This window comes from Frieseomelitta varia, unplaced genomic scaffold (genome assembly GCF_011392965.1).
Source record: "Frieseomelitta varia isolate USP_RPSP 00005682 unplaced genomic scaffold, Fvar_1.2 scaffold_665, whole genome shotgun sequence".
Lineage (NCBI taxonomy): Eukaryota > Metazoa > Arthropoda > Insecta > Hymenoptera > Apidae > Frieseomelitta > Frieseomelitta varia.
Genome location: NW_025110440.1, coordinates 216,934 through 240,681, shown reverse-complemented (window position 1 = coordinate 240,681; position 23,748 = coordinate 216,934). Strand labels below are relative to the sequence as shown.

At 38.7% G+C, this 23,748-nt stretch overlaps 1 protein-coding gene across 5 annotated transcripts in view; it reads right to left on the bottom strand.

Moving 5' to 3' along the window:
* Positions 1–23,748, bottom strand: part of LOC122535037 (zinc finger protein castor homolog 1-like) — a 142,790-nt gene that overhangs the window by 27,476 nt on the left and 91,566 nt on the right. For all 5 annotated transcript variants that reach the window (XM_043666198.1, XM_043666197.1, XM_043666196.1 and 2 more), the window contains 2 exons: positions 20,778–21,250; positions 10,861–10,924 (listed from right to left, as the gene is read on the bottom strand). In XM_043666198.1, coding sequence (XP_043522133.1) covers positions 10,861–10,924; positions 20,778–21,250 — 537 coding nt within the window. The remainder of the gene's footprint in view (positions 1–10,860; positions 10,925–20,777; positions 21,251–23,748) is intronic.

The following is a 23,748-nucleotide window of genomic DNA, read 5'->3' as shown; positions in this document are numbered from 1 at the left end:
AAAAAAAAAAAAAAAAAAAAAAAAAAATCTAAACACCCACAGAAAAAGAAAACGCAATAAAAACAATCCTCGTTCAATTCCACCAAACGAATATAAATATAATGCACAGCATATAATATACATATAGCCATCAAGCAACCTAATAGTTTCGCTTCTTTTTTTCCACCGTTCCTCCGCTATAATTAACGCGAGACCAGGCCAGAAACAGGGTGGGAGGTCGGGGAGGAGGGGTTGAGTGGTAACCCAGGGGCTAGAATATCTGGCAATAAAAGTGGTGAGTTCGAAAAGGGAATTGCGAAATCACGTGCAAATGCCGCAATGTTTGTTGGCCGCTCTCGATTGGCCCCGATCGCCTTTGTATCGGGAAACAAACCGATTGGCAATCCGCATGCCGTCCTCGAAACTCAGGAATCCATCGCGTTGCTCGATCGAACGATACTTCGAAACGCTCCCTTCTCGCCCTCTTCTAACCCTCATCTAAACGAACAGGCGTATTTCAGATCGTGTGCAACACGCCCCCTCTCGATCCCTCCGTCCTCGATCCCTCAACGCTCGCGGTTCGTTTCGGTTTTGCCCGTCCTCGTTTTTTCCTGGCCGACGTTTCGCGATTTTTCGGCCGCCAAGAATACCCGTACTTTATCGCGTACACGTACCGCGGCGTAACGATTAACTAATCGATCCTTCTAATTTCGAGCTGTCGCGAACCTTGAAACCGGCCCTCTCTTCGATCAAGCATTTTTAGCCTCCTATCGATTGGAAACTCGTTATAAGATTTTTTTTAAGACTACTCTGAAAGGTTATCGGTATTAATTTTTGCATCGCGATTCTGTTTGTACGCCGGGGGTGACTGTATTTTTATGATTCGTCCTGTTCTTTTTTTTTCTCCTTAATGTTAAAATTTCGAGGATTTCTCGAAATTTTATGACATTTAAGGAAATTTAAATAACTGTAACGTCGCGATGGGTTTGGGTTTTATGATCTTGTAAAATTCAGAGAAATTCAAGTATTTATGATATTATGATAAAATAAATAAATATATATAATAGTATAACAATATAATAACCAATATACGTGGATAATATAATATAAATATCAACGTCACGATATCGATATTAATATTAAAGACAGTGATAACATTATTTTCAACAACTTCCCCCAAATTTTCTCAACTTTATCAACACCGACAATTGCATCTGCCAATCTATTCTGTTCTTACAAATGCTACGTCCAATTTCACCATACACCACGTACAAAGGCGTCATCTGACGCCAGAAGATAGCCAAGAAAAATATCTGAATAATCCACGGCGCGGAATTTCCAGCCGAGTCCCGTTTTTACGCTTAAGTGATGAAAGGAGAGGGTGGGTGGTTGGAGCGCCACCAGCGCGGCATTTTGCGGAAAAATGTGTTTCTTCTGACGGTATGCCGATAGCATCGATGGGACAGAAGCTAGCCGGACACGGTGCCGCGCGCGCTGAAAGAACGGAACGAAGAGGAGATCCTCGCGGTTCGCAGCGGAGAACGTGGAGGAGCGAGAGAGAGAGACGGGGGAGGATGGAGAAGAGCGAAAAATTAGGGACGGCATTCCGTCTGTGTACCGATGCATTTCGGTGACCGTTCAACGGTCGTGGACGTTCCTTTTAATGCGATCGCGATTCCGCGAGCGGTAAGAAATTAATAAAAAGTTGAGGAACGATAAATTAGGCCGGCGACGAGACGGCGCGAGAAGACTGCCGACGGGGAGAGGGAACCACGAGGAGAGCCGCGGAAAGAATACCAGAAGGGGGGTGGGGGGTGGGACGGCACGACCGTTTCACAAGGGCCCCCGGGGGCCAGTCAGGGCGATAATAAATTTCGCGAATATAAATAATAAAATTTCCAATCCGCCTGGCTTTCGCAGCAGCTTTTTTACCCGGGGGAACACGGAGACCACTGCGTCTCTAACTCGACTCTACGTCCCGATTCGCCGTGTCCTATCCTTGCTCTGAGAGTTCTTCTTCTTATTTAGCGAATGAGAATGAAGCGTGTACATTGAGAGATTTTTTTACTGGAAAGTTTCAATTAGTTCGAGTATATCATATCAGGGTTTTGTTTTAGGATTCATAGGTGTGATATCCTCGAATGGATAATTTATATTTTTATTATTGTAGACAGTGTTTCTCGATCCGAGTTTCTTTCATTCGAGCCTTCGTTTTTTGTAAACTTAAAAATATAGAACAAGAAGAATTTGTATCTCCACGCTAAGTATTGAAAAGCCTTGAATGCGCCCCTCGAGATCAGCGAGGAATTTCAAAATTTCATTTGAAATTCCAAATCGTCAACCGATTTTGTGAGTTGAGTGAAATTGTAAGCGAATCACAAGTATTGTGCTAAATCGGCACGGTCTGTCGATATTTTCTGCCAAGTGCATTTGAATTTACGATCTCCTCCGGCTTGGCGAGATCAAAAGGGTCTTTAATTATTTTTTATCGCGCCGCATCCACCTCGGGGGCAGCCGAGAGTCAAAGATCTCGAACGCGCGGTCCTTTCTCAAACAGTCGCGAGGAATTTCAATCAGTCCCAGACGGGTTCACGAGTGTTAGCGAAATTAGAAACACAATCGGTCCGAGGGCCGCGGTAAAAGAGGAGAGGGGGGAAAAAAGGGTTGGGGAAAAAAGAGAGAAAGAGAAGAAGAAGAAGAAGAAGAAGAAGAAGAAGAAGAAAAAGAAGAAGAAGGAGAAAAAAAAGGAGGCAACGACGCCCATGTCGTAAGAGTTTAATGTTTATGCATGGGCTGCGAAACGAGCCGAGCCGAAGAATAATGCATCTGTAACCAATTATGCGGAGAGGGCCTGGACGCAAGAGAGTTTGCAAGGCGAGAAGGAAACCAGCAACAAGAAATTTACCTGTCAAATATTTACTTAGCTGTTAATTCGCTGAATTTTCTACCCTCGATCTTTTTCGAGCAATGGCTCCGGCGTCCGTGTAAATTTCTTCTGAAGGTGTTTTTAATCGACCATGAAATTCGTTTACAGGGCGTTGTTTCTCAAACACCGGCACGCATGTATTTATCTGCTCATTATCTCGAGCGTGTAAGTTCGTAGCATTGAAATTAAAATATTCCCTGCATTAATTATTTTTTGATACGTGCACGTGGCTTCTTTAGTAAAAGAAAAAAAGAAAAATAGACTTATACTTTTGGAGAATCGCTCTTCGAATTCGCAATACCGAGAAAGAATATATATATATAATGCGAATTTATTACAATTTTATGTCAAATCACTCGCCCTTTTTCCTTCATACGCTAAATAATTACGTGCATAATAAAGTTCCACGTGGAGGAGGAAGAAGATTACCGAAAATCCGACGTTTGGTCGTTCCCAAATCTCATCCCAAAGGCGTACGTTCCCCTCTGCGAATGAGGAGAGAAGCTCCCGAGACCCGAGGTGTAATTCCTTAAAAATTCCGCTGCTCAAATAAAACGAAGTAACAACAGAGTGGCCTCCTAAATCCGTTTTCACGGCAACCGCATAAGTCAGGAACGATTTTTCTCAAAGCCTGTGCTGCCGTCGCTGCTGCTGTTGCTCTCCTGGCGACTGCGTTATGACATATATATGGTGCTTAAAGGGGCCCCCCCCCGATTGGTGGGGGTGGAAGAACGTAGGAGAACGATGGTAGGGGAGAAACGAGCAGAAGAGAAAGAGAAAAATAGAGAGAGAGAGAGAGAGAGAGAGGGAGGGGAGGAGGGAGGATAGAAAGAGAGAGACGTAAGGCCCCGAAGGGTCCGTAGCTCCGAGTATATGCAGAGAACGCGGTGCACCAGTTATTTATTGTAGCTCCCGTTTATGCTTTATTTGTTATTTGCCTGGTCGGCTGGCTCTCGGCTTCACTCTACCAGCCGCACGTAGGTGTACGAGAGAACCTCGTGTACGAGGGTATACCTTATCTACCTTCCAGACATGCGTTACACAGCCGTTCTCGTTCGCCGAGATGAGCCAGATTCGCATAATTGGCCGCTTAATACGGTGCATTTTTATCCCGGTCGACGAACGTGCAACCCCGCCGATCGAATAGAGAATTTCTTCGTACTCCCTCCGCTCGCTCGCTCGCTCGCTCGCTCACTCGCCCCAGCGTGTACGCGCGTGATGATTAAAACCTCCGCCGAGCTGATTTGTTAATCACCGTAACACGAAGTTAATGAGATTTTCTCAGAAAGGAGAGTGCCACGACGATATACAACACGATCTGACGATTTTTCTCGCCTGTTCACTCCCCCCCCCCCAACTTCGATAAAGTGCAGAAATCATCCGCCGTTTGAGAATTAATCTGAATTTTACCGCTAGATGTTGGTAAATGTAGGAGAAGAAATCGCAGCAAGCACGGTTAACGAGTCATCGCGATTAGTATTGTTGTTACAAAATGACTGAAATGTGTTTTCGAATATTAATCGTTGTTGTACGAAAAGGAAGAAGTCTCTTTTCTTTTGAATTACGCAGAAAAGGTTCGAGTTGAAGATTACAATTTATAAGCAACTTTGTACAATAAACTCTCGTTTCTATTTTACAATGATTTATAAATGGCTCGTTTAAACAGCAAGTCTAACTATTTTAAATTTTCTATCATTTTTACGAATCCCGTTCAATTTTAAATAAATAACCGCAATAACATAGACAATTGAAATAACTGTACTTGAAAATCTACGTAATCCCGTAACCACTGCAAAGGAAAATTTATTTCCTCAATTCCGACTGCGAGTATCGAGCGAAAATTAAAAAAATTCAAAGGCTAAATAAAATATCCAATCTCGATCGTAATGAACCATGGTGCGTTGCGTCGATTAAACGTTCGCCGCGGCGTCAAATCGTGTGTATGCAACGCGGACAATTTTCGGCGTATGTTCGGCATATTAATGCAAACCCACGGGGATGGGTGCGCGCCTCTCTTTAAACCGAGAGTCACAGTTAATTAAATTGTATTTAATGCGTATCAACGAGCCTGTTAACCATCCGTCGTAAATGAATGTCGAACAGGTGCAGCCGACGTTGGTTCACGGATGTCGGCGGTAATTGTTCCAGTCGTAAATTGCTTGTAATTGTTGAAGCCTGTCCGTAGCGTTCTACGTAACGCGCGTTCGCTGAAATTTCGATGCGACGGTAATCGAAGAGGCCGGCGAAGCCGAGAGAGAGAGCCACGGGTCGCCGATAATCAATTAAGCTTCGTTTGTACATCCAGGGAATGGCGGTCGTATACAAGCGTGATTAACAATTGCCCGCGAACCGAGGGACCTTCGAATCGCTCGATAACATCTCGTCATCGTTGCCCATGCGACGAGGATGAAGATAATGAAGATACGAAATGCTCACGGAAATATTCGAACGCTCGTAGGAATTTTCTTCTTTATTACGTGCCCTGTTGTTACGAAGCGTTTTGGAGTTACATTATCACCTACAATGAGGCTCGATTAATATTAATAAAATTTCACGTAGGAAGATGGGTATAAAGTTATTTAAATAGCCGATATCCATTGCATCAATTTAGCGAAACACTTTATTACATGCTTTACGTCGTGTGCTAAATATATGCTTGCAATAAATATCTTGTAACTTGTATAATACTCGTGTGTTTCAAACTGGTTTTAAATTTTATCCGTGTATAATCGGCGTGACGGTGCCAATGAAATTTCTCTCTGACGAGTAATTCGAATACTTTCGCTGTACATCTGATCTACAATCGGATCTACAAATACCAAACCAAGAGGACACAAACAGGTATAACAGCGTCTAAAGTTATCGGGATTCGGACGGCAATGATTTCGAACAACCCTCTATCGCGCGAAATAAACCGTGAAAATTACAGAATCGGTTGGAAACGGGCGTTTCGCGAGTAGGGAACGACGGAAGCGATAAACCATCACGTGCAATTGCAACATACGTTGCATCGACGTGTGTTACATACATGCGCGCGCGCGTTCACCAATAGTTAAGTCATCGGTGGCGTAAACGCCGTTGCCAAGTATAAGTGTACGTGAGCGCGCATGAACGCAAGGTGGTCGTGAGTCAACGTGGACGTCGAACAACCAGTGAAGAGAGCCGCCGATCAGCACAAAGAGACCAAGAATCAAGACGAACCGGCAGGGTGAAGAAAAGGGAAGAAGAGAGCCTTCCGAAGGAGACACGCTGGAAGATGGTCCAGCGATGAGACACTCTCGCGAACGCGGCGGGGCACGGAGGGGGTGGGGCGGGGTGGAAGGAAGAGAGGGCCGAAGACACCGCGAGAAAGAGAGAATAATGCGTTAAAGCAGCAAGCAGCAACTACTCTAATTGGCCACTTTGTCCATTTATTCGATTTATTTAAATTATGGGACAATTGACAGTAGGCATTCTATTTTTTAAATCTCCCCGGCCAACCGGTTGATTGGGCGAGATTGGCGTGAGACACTGGCCCCACAGATTCCCCAGTTGTGGGCTTAATCAGCTTTGATTGCTGCCCTCTCTCTCTCTCTCTCTCTCTCTTTCTCTCTTTCCTTCTTTCTCTTCTGACCATCTGCGTGTCTCTTCCACCGTCGCTCTTCCTCCGGCTACCGTGTTCTTTCTCTCTTTCTCACTGTCTTTTTTTCCCTTTCTCGTGTCCAACGGCAGCAACGACGAACCCGAGAGGAGCGCAACAACGCTACAATTTTATTTTATTCGGCTTGAACCGCGGATCTCGCGCGACGAGCTTAATGCCGTGCGGGAGCGCGAGACGTTGATTGGCCGATCCGAAATTGTGGGAATGCGTCTCTGGATAACAGAGACGACCCAGAGAGAGAGAGAGAGAGAGAGAGAGGCCGCCCACTTCTCTCTCTCTCTCTCTCTCTCTCTCTCTCTTTCTCTCTAACCCCATCTCCGCTTCGGGACTCTGCTTTGTCAAACGATTACCATAATTTCCGCTGTCGGTCCTGATTCGTTTCTTCGTTTTCAACTGAAAACTACGCTCGTCGTCGAGCTGTATGATAGACGGGAGTGCAGACGGTTAGAAAGGAGAGAAAGAGAACGAAGATAATAACGCAAAGTAGATGAAAGAAATAAACTGAAGAGAATAGCTATAATTGTATATTATAGAATAATATCGTGGGAGAATAGCAGTTGATCAATCCCTGGACTGGTATTTGCCGTTGGACATTTTAGACTGTCCATTGTTTAATTTTGCAATTTTTGACTCGACTTAATTTTATAACCACCTGTTGCGTCTGATCCGTTCCTCTAATGAGGTCCACCTGAAATCACGAGCCACCTGTTGCATCGGATTCATCCCTCTAATGAGATAAACGAGATAAAACGTAGCATTTCAACCCCTTCGCGTTACGAACGAAGACTTTCATCTTACAATGGAGTTTCAGTGGATATAATTGGCATAGAATGGAACAAACGGATTGAATTCAATAAATACACGAATATCGAGAGTAAATGAACGAAGGCTATAGGTAACGAATCTTTAGACGAAATAATTAAAAATAAATGGAGTAAATACGTGTTTTATAAGTATAAATTTTCATTTTGGATAAAATGACAAGTTTCTTAATAAATGGACACGAAGATTTTCATTTTAAACTTTTCGCTGGAATAATAAAAAAGAGAATAAAGCAAATATGCTAGTTTCTATCTCGAGCGGTATAGCGAGTTATATATTCAATGCGAGAATGATAATTTAAAATGGAAGTAAATGGACAGATTGAGCCACAAACGAACGAAGAGTTTAATCAATCTCAACATATACGTTCTGGTGGATCAATTGAAGAAGAACAGATCGGACGGACTAATTTTAACGAATATACATACAACTTTCATCGCGTCGGTGAAAGAGAGAAAGAGAAGCATCGCGAGAGAAGGAATCCGCACGTTGCTAATAAAACGAGAGGAATCGACGAGACACAACGAACGATAGGTAGACCATTCGAGACGGCGTATTTATAAACGAGTATCGACGGGATTACGTAACGTCTCGATTCTATCCCCGCGATGTCCTATAATTAATGAAATTCTCATCGAGTCACTGACTTCTCGATTCTATAGCCAATCGATCGCCGGTTGCCTTCGTGGCCGATCTAAAATTAACCGATGTGTCGTTAGAACGTCACCGGGATTCACTTTTGCTTAGGGACTTTTTCGTCTGGTTGCGCGCCGCTCGTTTAGGATTCGCTTTGCAAATCCCGATGATGTCTGACGTAACCATTCTTCGAGAAACGTTCCAATCGATCGAGAGAATCCATCGGCGATCGATCCTGCCGTGGGATTTGTTTTAATCTTGTCTTTGACAAAATGATTCGAAACGGTATTTCTGTCGAAGATGGAACTGCACGCGTCGATAATTAATAAACAATCTGTCGTACAATTTAATGAATTCTCTTACTTTTGGAGAAGAAATTTCGATAAAAAAAAAGAAAAAATGGCAAGCAAGGACATTAATCTAGAAAATGATGTATCTTTGAGTAAACTTTTCGATAAATGGTCACATTTTTGTAACACCATTCAGAACGATGATCTTGACGAAGTATTAAAAGATTGTCGAAGATGACACGGTTTTTCTAAATTTTCCTTAATGTTATAATACCATACTTCGATTAATTTCTGAGTATTTTGTATATTTTCGGACTTTGCGAGCAATTTTGCTTCAACCGACGCGTAAAAAAATTGCCAAAATTGTGGACGACTTCATTTCTGAAAATACATATTTACCAAATATTATAATAATAAATACTCCCGATATTGTAGGAGTCATCTACAGTAGTCTTTGCAAACTACTACAAAATTTTCTATAATTCTAGTGTCAAATTTTCCCACGAGTGCATAAAAATCCGCAGCGATTAATAGTAACGATATTTCTTCATCAATACGTGACACAGTTTTCTCGAATGTAGCATATTGGGGTGGTGGGTGTGTATGGAGAGGGGGAGGGGGGGGGGGGAGGCGAGACCTGCATGAATCTGTTTCCACGCACGGTCTTCCTCTCTTTCCCGATCGTCCGCGACCAGGAAAACCCCCTTCAGCCCCCTCGTGGGACCCATTTGCGCTCATCCCATTTCCTTGATAATTCCCATAATGCTGTGGGCGGATATTCCAATAAAGGGGGAAGAGCCCCAGGCCACAAAACGCTGAAAGCATGGTACACGACTCGTTTCGTCAGGTTGTACACGATTTACGAGCCTGCACGGATTCAATCGAAATAAATAGTAGGCGCGACGCGCGTGCGTCCTTCGCTACCGAACAAGATTCACGTGGGAATTGGTAATTGAATCGAGAGAGATGCGGGACCATTGTGCTCGGGACGGTTTAAACAATTTTCAGAATAGTCTTGATATATTCGGAAAGACTTTGAAGTCTTGGCTTTTGAAACAACGTAGGAAATGGATTTGTGGTGTACATTTTTAAAATTGAAGAGCTTATGATAAAAGCAACCCTCGTTCACGTTTATCTCTGTTCGAGAGAGTTGAATTCTTTTGAAAAAAAGGTTATTATGACATAATTGTTGCAAGGGTGTCTAGATCATGGGAAATTTATAATTTTAATTTTAATTAAATCGGAAATTAAATTTATAAATTCAATTAAATCGGAAATTAAATTAATAAATTTAATTTTAATTAAATCGGAAAATTGTTGAATTATTTTCTCATAGAATCAGTTAATTTTTACGCGACAATAATTCAAGATCATGTTTTCTACTATTAATTTTAACATGTTGTAAGTCTAGTTTCTGACTATTGGAACATGTTACATATTATTTGAGAAGTCGAAAAATTTGTCAGGGACAATTATTGTAACGAAAGACTCAATTTCATCCAAATGAGGATTCTTGAATACCTTTTGATTAATTTCTGTTGAAATTGTAGACCACCTGTTGTATCGGATTTATCTCTTTAATGGGATAAACGTAAAAGTACCATGGAAAAAATGGTAAAAGCTCTGAAATCGTGTCTACGTCTATCCACAATGAATAAAAACTTTCTTCCTATGTGCGATAACGCTTTCAAGTATAAAAGACCTTCATTTTTATTGTAACAAATATTACATAGAATGATAAAAATCAAATAAATGGACCGATTTCAAAAAATATACGAATATAAAGTATAAATGAATGAAGAATTCCATCTTACATATGATAACAGATTCTGAATAAAATAACAGCTTAAAAGAAAAGTTCGTGCGTTTTACTTAATTTCCAATCATTTCTTTATTTTTATAATTTTGATTGTTCTTTCATCTCTTATAATAATTGCAAGTACACTTCAAGTGTTTCATTTTCATTTTCTCATTGTTAAAAATGACTCACATTCTTTACCTCTTACTTTCCAAGTTACAGAATGGTAGAAAACATTTGAACATAATTTAAAGTTTCAAAAGTGGCTGCGAAAATTTCAATTTGGAAATTTTCTTTTAACTCGAAAGATATACCAAAAGTAATATACAAGAATAATTCATACAACAATATTAATAATTATCCTAAATTATCCATCGAGTTACGAATAATTCAGTGGTTAACGTTCCTCGAATAATACAGTGAAATTTATTCAAAATAAAAACGCACGATCTTTTCAACCAATCGAATAACTAAAAAAAATATATATATATATATATATATATATGGATCAAACGTGGATTGATCGAAGCACGGATTATTGCCAATTTCAATGTGCATCGCTCGCGACTCGTTGCCTTTTGTCCCCACTCAACCCCTCGTCGCCCCGATATCTTTTCCTTTTGTTTCGCCCCGGTTTCTTTTTTCCTTTACCCCTCCCCTTTCCTGTTTGCCCGCCGGTTGGCGCAGGGTCGTCGAACGAGCCGGAGACTCGATTTGAATCTAATTACGATCCCGATAATTCCGTAAGGAGGCGGAAATAGTAACTCACCGGAAACCTTCGGGTCAGCTGCCTCCACCTTCATCGCCGCCAGGCTCGCTATTGTCGGCGGTACCTAAAAGAAAATACATTACGATGTACAATGCACCAGCATGCTCAGGGCCGTGCTCGCGATGGGGACGAAAGGGGGCCGCCCACGCAATTCGAACAAGGGGGGGAGGGGGACAGGGAAAGACGACGACACACGGTACGCGCCACTATGAATCCGCGACACGTGTCGTTAAAAAGTTGAATGCCTCGAAATTATGCGGGGTTCGGATCGATCCTTCCTTTTTTTTGGGTTAGGGGAAAATTTCGGTGTGTCTGCCCCGACAGAGCGGCGGACGTAATTTTCTATGTGAAATCTGGGGTGATGTAAGAGGATTTTTTTATTTTTTTTATTTTTTTTTTGTGGAATGTAATCCAACGACGACGTTGAATTGGGGATACTTGGGAAATTTCCGTGATTTGAAATTGTTCCTCGCGGTTCGATGTGAGTGGGTATTTCGGTAAGGTGGAATTTATTTTCGAAAGACGCGATGAAGTAATTCGGACTGTAACGTGGCAATCTTGAATACTAATTAGAACATCATTCTGAATAATAATGCGAAGTTGTAGCGAAATTATTGATATTGTGAAATAATATTACAATACGATCATATTGCGCGTTGAATGTGAATAATATCGCAATAATTTTGTGAAATCGTTGAAAGGGAATGCAATACATAACTTGATGAGAAGTTCTTTAGCCAAACTGTATGAATCTAATAAGAAAAGTATTTAGACATGTAGAAATACTTGTAGAAACCATTTTTCAAATAGACGTGAAAAATATTAAGATTAACATTATAATGACCACGAACAATAAAAAATTGAATTTATTACATTACGAAGATCGCGTTTGACTCTGAAGACGACATTGGAGACCAAAATTTTGATATGATAAATCTTTTTTGAATAATACGCGCTAACAGAACTTTGTGTGACCAACATTTATACTACATTAATACTATTTAATTGATAAAATTTCAGCTTTTCAGAAGATTCTTTTCTTTCAAACGACCCTGTACACTTTGATATAACAAAGCAAATCTTTGAATCGCTCTGAACTGAACTTTGTGCGTGGACCATTTGTTCGTCCACCCTCTTCTTCTTCCAAACGGGACGTTCACTTATCCAGAATATTTTCGACTGAAGATACTTTGGCGCGTATGTGCACAAGTACTGTGAGAAATTCGACGAGTTAACCTTTGGTCGGCGATTTTTCGCGATGACAGAAATTGCGCCTTTATCGTTACGACATCCTCTCTTCGAGACGTTATGCGAAACGGAAACGGCTTCCGGTTCCCCAAAAACGTTCAAGTACGAGGTATATAGGGTCGTTGACCTTTGCTGTGTAATGTGCAAATGTATGTCACATAAAACGTGTACCAAGAAAATGCATTTCGAACAATGTCTTCTCCCATTAAGAATTCTCATTTTATGAAATATATTAAATGATTTCTTTTATTGAGAAATTTAAAGGCGGGCTTCACTAGTGAGAATGAACGAATAAAATGGTGAAGAATTTAGAAGAAATTTATTTATTTTCTTTAGCTTCAAGATTTTATGAATGTATTTCCATATTTAAAAATTTTATTAGTATTGTGTAACGGGGTTCGAGTTAAACATAGCTGAAACTTTGAACTTTGAATCTGAAAATGTATAAAAGAATACCAGTACAGGCTAGTGAAAGAATGAATTTAAATTATCACATTAACAAGCTTCAATATTCTCATTTGCATTGTTTGCAGTAAATACTTTGCAGCTTCTGAATAAATATACATATATATTTTCAGATCTGTTTCGAAGCTTCTCTAGTAAACGTGGCACTAGTTAATAAAACTTGTAATTAATTAAATTCTGTTCAAGCTCTTCGATTTTACTAAAACTATGTAAAACACTAAGAATTCTTGATGACTTTTAATAAGATAAAAAACTTCCAATCTAAACGTATCGAAATATATACCTTATTATAATTGAAATATGGAACGAAATTGCGAATGATCCAAATTCAATGACCAGGCTCGAAGTTTCTCCTAGACCATTGCTATTAAAGGAGGTCGGACGTTAGTGGGAACGAAGAAAAAGGAGTAAAATCAGAATAACACGCGCGATGCTCGAAAGGGATGCCAGTTGCCCGGAAGCCCCATCGCGGTGCAAATTATTCGAATCCTGTACGATTTCCGAAGCCGTATCTGCGATGCTACTACGATCCGTGGCGTCGTTGAATTTATGAAGCGATTGCCACATCGTGCGCCCATCGTGTTTGTCTTGCGTGTGTCTTCCTTTCCTTTCGTTTCCATTTTCAGCCAATCGGGTCGATTTTCTTTTTCTGTTTCTGCCTGCTCCCTCGCACAGGGGAACACACGGTGGCACATATGCACGACAATCGGCCCCGTGGCCAACCGATCCGCCATTTATATTCTATGCTCATAATTATCGACCTTCGATGCCCAATATTACGGATCGACGTTGCGGATCGCATGGCAATGCGCCGAGAAGAATGTTTCGCGGGAAATTTTATCGAGCGATAAAATTCGAGAATACCCGAGAAGTCGAAAAAATTGGTATGTAGCACAGATTCGAGGATTCTAAATTTTTTCCTGACAATGTTTGAGAGTACAGAGATTCTCATCGTGAAAGAATTTTTATTCTCAGTCAGACGTGAAAGGAACATCGAAAATAGTTGTATCACATAGAAAATTGATTCCTGACACGATCAAGGAAAACTATGAAGTTTAACTTATTAATTGGGTCATTTCTTAACTAAAGATTTTTGTAATTATAAAACTGACTGATGATCTACAAATGATATACGATGTTAGAATACAATATTATATTGAGAAGAAAAGTTAAATCGATTTTTTTTGTCTAACAGATTAAAATTCGACGCATTTTTGTAAGTTTTGAAGCTGTAGAGTGAATTCTCTTTTTTCTCTGAACAATGAGGTGCAAAGAATGGACAAGTTCAAAAATTTCAAGAAAATAATGATCACGAGAAAATTGCACGATTTTCTAAAATCACAGATTTTAGTGAAAATTGACTGATAGAATGAAAAATAAAAGCTAAAGCGTATAAACTTTACGACTTAAAATTTTTCCATAACTTGTAATAACGAGAAATCGAATGAGAATTCAAGATAAAGTATATGAATTTTCAGATTCTGAATCTTTTCTTAAATTTGAAAATCATTCAGAACGATCAATGTCAATAGAAAGGGAGTAGTCATTTCCTAAGGAACCATAAAAAAAAAAATTCCAAGATTCCAAACCTTCTCACGGTCTATCAAATAGACAAAAAGCGAGGACACAGCTATTTCGTTTTGATTCATGCGATTTTGGTGGACGTTTTAACAACCAGAATTGGGAATAATTAATTAAGGTTTCGAGACCTTCTGCAGATTCCATGGAATAGCAGCAGCGTTCTATCCTTGGATGATTCACGATACCAGAATGCCGCGCAAACGTGACAGAATTTGACTGGTAGAATCATGGATAGCATGAGAATTTTTGTCGTATGAGACACACTCGGACTAATCCGTGTCATAAAGGAGAGGCACCTTCCCTTCCTTTAATGGCCAACGAATAATAATATTTGAAAAGAATGTTCAGCGACACTCCAGTTCACAAATATAAGAACACCCTTTTGGTTCTATATGAAATGTGACAATTAATTTAAATAACTATCGGGGAAACGATTAATTTATTGAGAACTAGTTTGTTATGATGTTGCAAATCATTAAATTTCATAAAATTATGTGAATCATTTCATCAAAAAGTACATAAAATAATCTAAAGTCTAAAATGATCTAAAATCTAAATTTAACAATGAATAATAAATTAAAAATGCATTTATCTTTAGATATTCTTTTGACATATTTATTCAATGTATTATGCTCATTGAATCTCTCTCTAATAAGTAAACTAATTTTTTTACTATTGATTATAAGATTCTACACTATCTCAAAGGGTTAATGTAACAGTTAGAAAGTTATTGCAAAAGTTGCAATAAGATAATGCTAACTTTATACATTTTGTACAATTTTTACTTCATTTTTCATTATTACTTTTATGATTTACATCGTTTTTTGCGTTAAAGTGATACTACGAGACACTCTGCAAAATTAATCTACAGCCACCTTCAATTATTGCTCATTAATTTAAATTAAAAAGATTCGTTATTATTTTATGCATTTGCAACAATTCAGAACTGTCCAAACACTTGATACAGGCGAGCAACTCCCACAAAGAAGAAGCAAAAAGGAAACCAACGTCGAAACGAAAAGAGAAGAAGAAGAAAGAAAAGAAAGAAACTCCAGCCCCCTTTCCAGACATCAGAAAGTCAGTACGTGCGCCACAAAGCAGATTTCGATTGCAGAGCAGCCCACCATCGGGTTTCATAGAGTGGTACCATGGCGAAACTCGGTAGTATAAGGAAGGAACAGCAAGCAAAGAAGAAGCAAAAGAAGAAGAAGAAAAAAAAGGACGAAGAGGAAGAGAGTCAGAGGAAGGAAGCAACGATCGTAGAAACAAATAGAAAATACTATGTTATACGTATATGCTGAGAGCATTGGCTAAGAAGACGACAACGACGACAATAAGAGGAAAGAAGAAGAAGAAGAAGAAGAAGAAGAAGAAGAAGAAAATTGAGCACGAAAAGAAAGAGCAGAGAAGAAGAAGAGGGTAAAAGAAGAGCGTTTCAAAGTTAGAAAGAGAGAAAAAGAGAGAGAGAGAGAGAGAGAGGTGAAGACGGAGAGAGGAGGAGTGAATAGGGAGGAGGGCAAAGAGGGAACCGGGAGAGTATAGAGGTATATGAGAAAACAATAGAGCTGATTTGCAAACAATAGAATAACGTTAAGAGTCGAGTATTATACGCCGTTGTTACTTCTTGTGCCATAACGCCGGAGAGCATATGCCCATTAATATTCAAAGGCGAAAATAATGTAAACGACACGACAAAAATCGGGGGAATAATTTCAATTCTCCCCGTATGGGATTCCAGCGTGGCGATACACCGAGCCTCCCGGGCCATTTCGTGTCTCCTCTTCTCGGACCACGTATGTAACACATGTATATTTAGCTCGACTCCGCGCACACCGATTGTCGCTGCATCACTATGAGAAAGCCGATGCAAAAGTCGAACCGTTCTCCGTTTTCCTTCGCGAATTTCCTTCCGCGGTAAATGGTAAATGGTAAATAGCAAATGAAGAGTCTCTCATGAACTCTGATCGCGAAAGGGGTGGTTCGCCTTCTGAATTCACGATCACTGATTCGTTGAATCGGAAGCAAGGAATTTGTAACTGTTCTTGAAGTTTGTACACGACGTATGAAAAAGAAACAGAATAAACGACGTGGCAATTTTCAATTATAATCTTTCGCTCTACCCCATTTGATCTTCACTATATGTTAGTTTAAATATTAAACCGCGAGACCTTCGACTTCGTTAATTTCCTATAAATTCCTTCCAATAATATTTTACAGCGGAAAAATTCGTTGAAATAAATTTTGTCATATCAATCTAATTTTCATTGCATGTATATATAGTATGCACTTGTATATATTAAGAATATTAAAATAAATAAAAGTATATATTGTATATCTGCCAAACCTTCAATTTTATCCACATCCTCCGCACTGTTCCCACATTAATTTTTATCGTTGGATAAAACACAATGTTTCTTATTACTAGCATTCCCCATTCAATATATTCAAGGTGTGGTACGAATTTTTGTTCACATATATGCGCGAAGGTTCCTCAGAGATATTCTGCAACCCATTCCAACTTACTGGAATAACGCTTACTATATGAAACTTCTATATGTATATCGAATGTACGTAGGGTGTGTCGGAAGGATGGCGCAGAATGTTAATTGTTCTTTTAGAAAGTTAATTCCTCGCTGTCTGACGTAATTCGTTCTCCGACCAAACCGAACCATTGATGCGTCTCCTTCTTCTTTTTTTTTTCTACTTGACAATATGAACAATTTCATACGTCAGACGTTTTATTAGTCATTGTGGAAATGCAAAATTCACGCGCGTTTGAAACGAAGTTCCTTCCATCGTCGATCAATTTCCAAGCGATCGTTAGCAGCCTACACGCGATAAGATAAACTGAGAATTTTGTTCGAATTTTATAAAGAACGTACGGTGGATGCACGAGAAATAACGTTTATTGAATTAATACTAAGTGCTTGTTCAATAAACAAATATTGTATATTCTTTTGCAACACACTCAATGATGTGGTGTAAAGGATAACGAAAATTTCACAGTCAAAGAAATAATGACCAAACAATATGTTTCTTCAATTTCTTTCCCTTCACTAAATAATTCTACCATTTTCATATAAAAAAGAAATTGAAATACAAAGTCGAAAGACACATTTATATATATTGAAAACATTGGAACTTTTCATTTAATAATTACAAAACTTTATCTACTTTTAAATGTTTTTCCCCTTTGAAGTTTTCTTCGTGCAAATCAGGACAAGAAATATCAAATTTAGGGTATCTTCTTTTCTTTTAAGATTGAGTTGAAAAATAAAATATTGAATATACACTTCAAAAGAAAAAAAAAAAAAAATTTAATATAAACATTAAAAAAAAAAAAAAAAAAAAAAAACTGAATTACCCTCATCGAAGGATATTAAATAGAATTTATAACAAAAATACTATACACATATATAAAAGATAAGATATATACAAAGTATGTGTCAATATTGCTTTGAACCAGTGCAATGTGTAGCTTTATCGTCAGATGAAATCGAATTGCTTCTTTTTTTTTTTTTTCCAAGCGTTTCCAAGCGATTCTACACACATACGTATGCGCAATGTGAATCGAGGGGAGAGGAATCATTGTTCTCTCTTTCTCTCTCTCTCTCTCTCTCTCTCTCTCTCTCTCTCGATTATTTTATGGGAACACGTCTGAACGAATTAAGGTCAAGAATCAGGGACTCTCGGAGATTACGGCAATATGTATATCGAGGGACAAATTATGATTGGTTGGTTCGTGGTTCCAGGAACCCCTGAATTATTCTAGCGTAGCTACGCGTTTCCCGCTGGAATACCAGCGACTTTTACGAGGCATCAAATACGAATGATTCACCGGCTGTCATCCAATGAAACTTCTGTCGCTTTTTTTTTCGTCCATATAATATTTTCCACTACAACGCTTTCTTCGTTCGTTTCATTTGACTTTAAACTCACCAAAATGTTATACAATAATGTACGTAGTCGTTCATAATCTTTTCTTGATTTAGCAATTTTTATCAACTGATCAACTCCGTTAACGAAAATGTAAAGAAGAATGAAAGTTACAAGTATTATTTTCTAAAAATTTATCTTGAAATGAATTGCAGTTTATACCATCTCTCTGTAGTAAATAAATAAATAATATAAATATCAATAAATAACAATAATAAATATCATGACAGAAATAAGTACCGAATATTAATTTTGGCTAACAAAATTGAGAACATCGTGCATTATAAAATAAAATGAATTTGATCACTTCTGAAGCGGTTGAAATAATTCTGCAGAACACAACTTCTTCGAAAATAATGGGAAAAGAAAAATCGAACACAACAGCAAGAATCTTTATATATCCACTCGTAACAGTAAAACGTTTTGATAGATGACAGATTTATACACGGTGCTGGTACAGATCGAATTTAATCCAGGAAGAGTTTCCTCATAACCAGATCTAAAATATGACGGTAAAACGCGAATCATTTCTCCATGGAACCATTTCGATTTCCATTGAAGGTGGTTGGAGAGAAGAAACGAGAACGCTAAGCTAACGATGGAAACGATTTCGCGCGGAGTCAACTCTACATACATCATCGAGTCATCAATGCAGCACGCTGTTACATGTTATTCTTGGATGTAGTTCAATTTCACGGAACAACGAACCGCGACTAACTAGTTTTGTATTGCGAACGCAGCGAAAATTTTCTACGCGAGAAACATTGTAAAAAAATAAAAACTCGACTGCAACTCGATATCTACATCACGAATTCTTTTCCTCTGTCTTTTTTTTTTTAATATTTCTGAATTTTGCGTCTTTGAAAGAAGAAAGAGAAATCTGTCGAGACTAGGTGAAATGATCGATTACCACAAATTACAAAGGAAATAAATCAGGCTCGGATAGAATAAATTCGAATGAAATACTTGTAGAACAATTATTGATTGATATAAAACGATTGTCTTTAGACTGTAGATTTTGATGCGTTTATAATTAATTTTGAAGTACAAAATTAAAAGAATATGTTACGAAAAAATGTCTACTGTATGTACTTATTACGACATACAACATTGTATTAAAATTCTATTTTTTACATTATATTTTCAAAAGATCCACAGTCTAATCATCGTCTAATCAAATGATTTTTCTATAAATTATTCAATTATCTGGCTTTATTAATTTGGCTAAATGAAATAATTTCTCATTTCATTTCGTATTTTATATCGATTATTTCTACGAATAATATCCAACTTCGACGAATTTAACTCAACAATAAAAGAGAAAAGTCAGTTGCACATGACCTATCTCACAGAACCCGAGCCATTTTTATTTCTCAAAACAAAAGTAACAAACCGGCGATAACGATCCTTCGCCTGAAATTGTTATTTCAAATGAAGTTTGCCCGACGCCGGAATGAATTAGTAGAGAGATTTGGTTCACGAGGGAAACGGCAATCAACGTGGTCGAGTCAATTAAGGAAAGCTTTTAAAACCGCGAACAAGATTTCACAGTGAATTAGTTATCTCGGTTGCGTCACCGGGGTCGCCAATAAATCGAGATAATTATTTTCATATAATTGGCACGGCGTGCATGGGATGTTGGCGTTGGTCATTAAAGTGGAAACAAGTTGAACGATATCCAAACCGCTGTAGCAGATGCTCGCGGCATGTTGACAATTCGGTGTCACGTCATCATCAACGAACCTGGTGCCTCCGCGTCCACGAGGCTCTGCTATAATCGATCTACGTCTTACGAGTCACGAGTTTAAGCCCGGTTCACAGCGGCGTGTCACGAATAACATCAAACGAAATTTAATCTAGATTCCTCGCGGATTTATACCGAGCGTAGTACAACGATAAAAATAATCGGTTCTCGTTCTATTGTTTTCTCGATCTTTAGTGCATCGCGTTTATTTCTAGTTGCAATTAGAGTTGCGTGGTGTCGAGCGAATGAAAGATTCCTTTATCGTAGGAATTCGACGAATATTCTGATCTTGTTATTATTTCCTTTCAGAAATTTAATACTTAAGTTTAGAATTTATCGTGTTTCCTCTTGGAAATTTAACAAACACGCTATGACAATATAAAATACTTTTTTGAAATTCTATCAAGTTTCAAAGGAAATTTAGAAGATTCTATGGAAGTATTCTTTAAGAAAAAAGGAATAAAAGAAAATTAAATTTAAAACAGTTTCCGTGAAATCTCAGCAACAAAAAAACATTTCCATTTTGTTCGCAGATATAAGCATACTAAATTTAAAAAATAATTTCGCTACTCGTAAAATTTTAAGGGAAGCTTCAAAGACTCCATTCACTAAAAAAGGAAAAATAAAAAAAAAAGAAAACTAAAGATACCGAATTGAAAAATCAATCCTCCCAATTTCCGCCGCTTTTAAAAAAGGAAATCGAAAAGATTCCATCCGCCAAAAAAAAAAAAAAAAGAAAAAAATTCCACCCTGAAAGTGTCCGCGAGGCGACAACGAGCAACGCACGACGCCGCAAAGGAAAAGGAGGAAAGAGGAAACGAAACAATCCATTTCCGTCGCGCGATGGCGAGAGAGAAGCATTTGGGGGAGGGACAAACACACCGAAACGCTCCGCGGGAGATGAAAGGGACCCTCGTCTAATTAATTTGTTCGACTGACTCACCCTCGACTCTTCAGGTTCCTCCCTCCTCACGTTCTGGAAAAGCACGCTGCCGATCTGAACTTGAAGGTTTTGCTGCAACAACTGCGCCAATTGTGGATTCTGCGACAAAATCGCTGGATTCTGTTGCAATAATTGAGCAAGCGCCGGATTTTGCACTAAAATCTGGCTTAACGGTGTATTTGCCACCGTGTGAAGCGATTGTTGCTGCTGTTGCTGTTGCTGATTTGATTCTTGATGCTGTTGTTGTTGTTGCTGATGCTGATGCTGATGCTGATGATGATGCTGCTGCTGATGCTGTTGCTGCTGCTGCTGTTGAAGGTTCGGAGAATTGGCGTTCGAGGTCTGACAGGACTGTGACAGGTTACTCGGGGGTGGATTGTGTCGCGGTGGACTTTGAGGGGTGTGCGGAGGCGTCGGTGGACTTCCCGGCGCCATTGACGATGCATCCTTCTCTTCTTTCACTTTCACTTTCCCTGCAACAAAAACAGACGTCATTTCGTTAGTTTAAATTTCGAATTAAATGAGAGCTCGAGGGAAACGGGGATTGATTAATTACGAAGAAGTTAAGAGAAAGTTAATTTTAATTGTGACAATTCTGTTACGACAATTTGCGACGAAAGTTTAATTTTATTTGGAAAAATAATAATGAATGAGGTTATTTATTCAGAAGTTTATTTGTTCAAGGAATTTTGCTCCTCGATTAGTTAACCTTACTTCGAAGACTTCTTTGAAAATAGATAGAAACATGTTCATCAACGAAACAAGAAACAAATTATTCTAATTATTCAGTTCAAGAAAAAACTCCTCCAATCCTTGAGACAATCTTTCGAAAAGAAATTTTCGAATTTCAAAGAAAAATCATGGATAACACTTTCCTTCAACTTGGGAAATTTTTTAACAGGGCAAGTTCAGAAATGAACCGAAAGAACGCGATCGAATCGGATTGAACAAATTTCTAGAAGATATTCCATGGAGATCCAAACGTTCTTCTTTCAGCTATCAGACATTGGTTCTTCGACCTGCTTTCGATGACACTTCGAGGAGACTGGCAAGGGCGAGTTGAATTTTCCGAGATTTCGGAAAGGCAAGGTGGGGAACTGGGCTCTGGATTGGTCGAAAGCCGGAATACGGATCAACGAATAGAAACGCGACGACTTCGTGGTGGTAAAAAAGTGACTGAGGGGAAGTTTTTGCCGGTGAAGGCCGAGAGTCGTGAAATTGAGACGTCTCGATACTGAAAAAGCCGCAATCGACTGCGGGAGCAGGTACATCTGCTGATTCCCTAAGCCCCCGATTTTCATACCCCTCCAGATACTTTCAAATTACGTCTAAACGACAGTTTTATGGCATTCATCGAGATATTTTTCTTTTCGTAATTTTGAAATTAATTTCTCTTAGTTCTTTCGCTCATTTAAATTCTTATTTTCCACTTTATTCGTGAAATTCTATGTCTGAAGAATTTTTCGTTGCTTTTTTTCTTTTTGTTATTAAAATTTTGTTTCATATATTGTTTTCTTATTTGTCGAATCTTGTATTGGTATATAATTTATTTTATTAGTAGCACACGTATGATTTTAATGACCATTAGTTGATCAATGAGTTTACGTATTCAGTGTTTGATAAGGAATGTTATAGTTGGTAATATAACTTCAATTCACCTTTCAAAAATTTGTGATTATTCTATTTTAATATCCACTTATATCGTTGTATCGCATATACGATTTGATGTTAGTACAAATAAATGAAATTATTCATTAAAATAATGAAACCGTATAATTGTACAATAAAATAATATTTGATTATTTAATTAATGCCAACATTGAAAAGTCTGTAAAGAACGAATAATACTAAAAGGAACATTGACTAGTTCTTCCTATAATTTATATCTTAACCCAATGATATTTTTAAAGAGTTCCATAGAATTCAATTTTTATAAAAGTTAAAAGTTCTATAGAATTTAATTTTTATAGAATTTAATTTTAGATTATAGAAAGTACAATTCAAATAAATCCGATCAATACACATACGATTTCTACACGTTTCAACGAAAATTGTTTTAAAGATTTGTTGTACAGCACTGCGAGTAAAGTAATAAAATTCTCAAACGAAACATACTGATCCAAATACAACAACAATACCAAGTTAAACTAAGAATTTAAGATCACACATCTATTTCCATCGTCGATTAAAACCGATTAAATTCCCTCAGTTCAGACAATGAACCTCTTTAGAAATTCTCAACTGCTGGCAAGACCAGTTGGCAAAACGCAGCTGACTGATGCCTCATTTTTCTCCAAAGAGAAGACAAACGAGAAAGAGCGCATCCCGAGGAGGGTTTAAATCGACAGAAGGAGTTAGGGCAGCGTTTAATGCCGCGCCGGGTGCGAGAAGTCTGCTCGACTCAGGTAGATGCAACAGGATTTATTCGCATCGGAGAGGAGGAGATATCCATGAGAACATCAAACTAAATCTAGAAAATTTCTACCTGCAGCTTTCGACCTGGCCAGTCGATTTCGTGGCCGCGAAACGTGCAAGGAGGTGAACCAGGTGAAAGGGGGGAAAAAGAGAAAAGAAAAAAAAAAAGGAGGAAAGAGACTCGAGGAGACTCGAAATTTCTGAAAAGGGGCTTTAAAATTGCCTGAGGCCCCCCTCTGCTCGATTCGATGACGTCTATCGAAATTACGCAACCCCTTAAGCTTCGTATATCCCTTCCTTCGATCCTTTTCATATCTACGAGTGTAGAGATTTTCCTTTTTCTACCATTTTCACCGCGGGACGATCCTACTACCGAGTCGTCGTTTAACGAGGCGGATATGCAGCTCCGTCGTCGACGTCGATGAAAAATGACTATTCTCCGAGATAATTTAGGAGACGACCGGCGCGGACGTGTGGGAAAATACTTCTGGAACATTATTTTTAGGGTCCTGTTGGATTGCTATTTCGCTTTTTTAAACGAGAGAAGCGGTGTTCT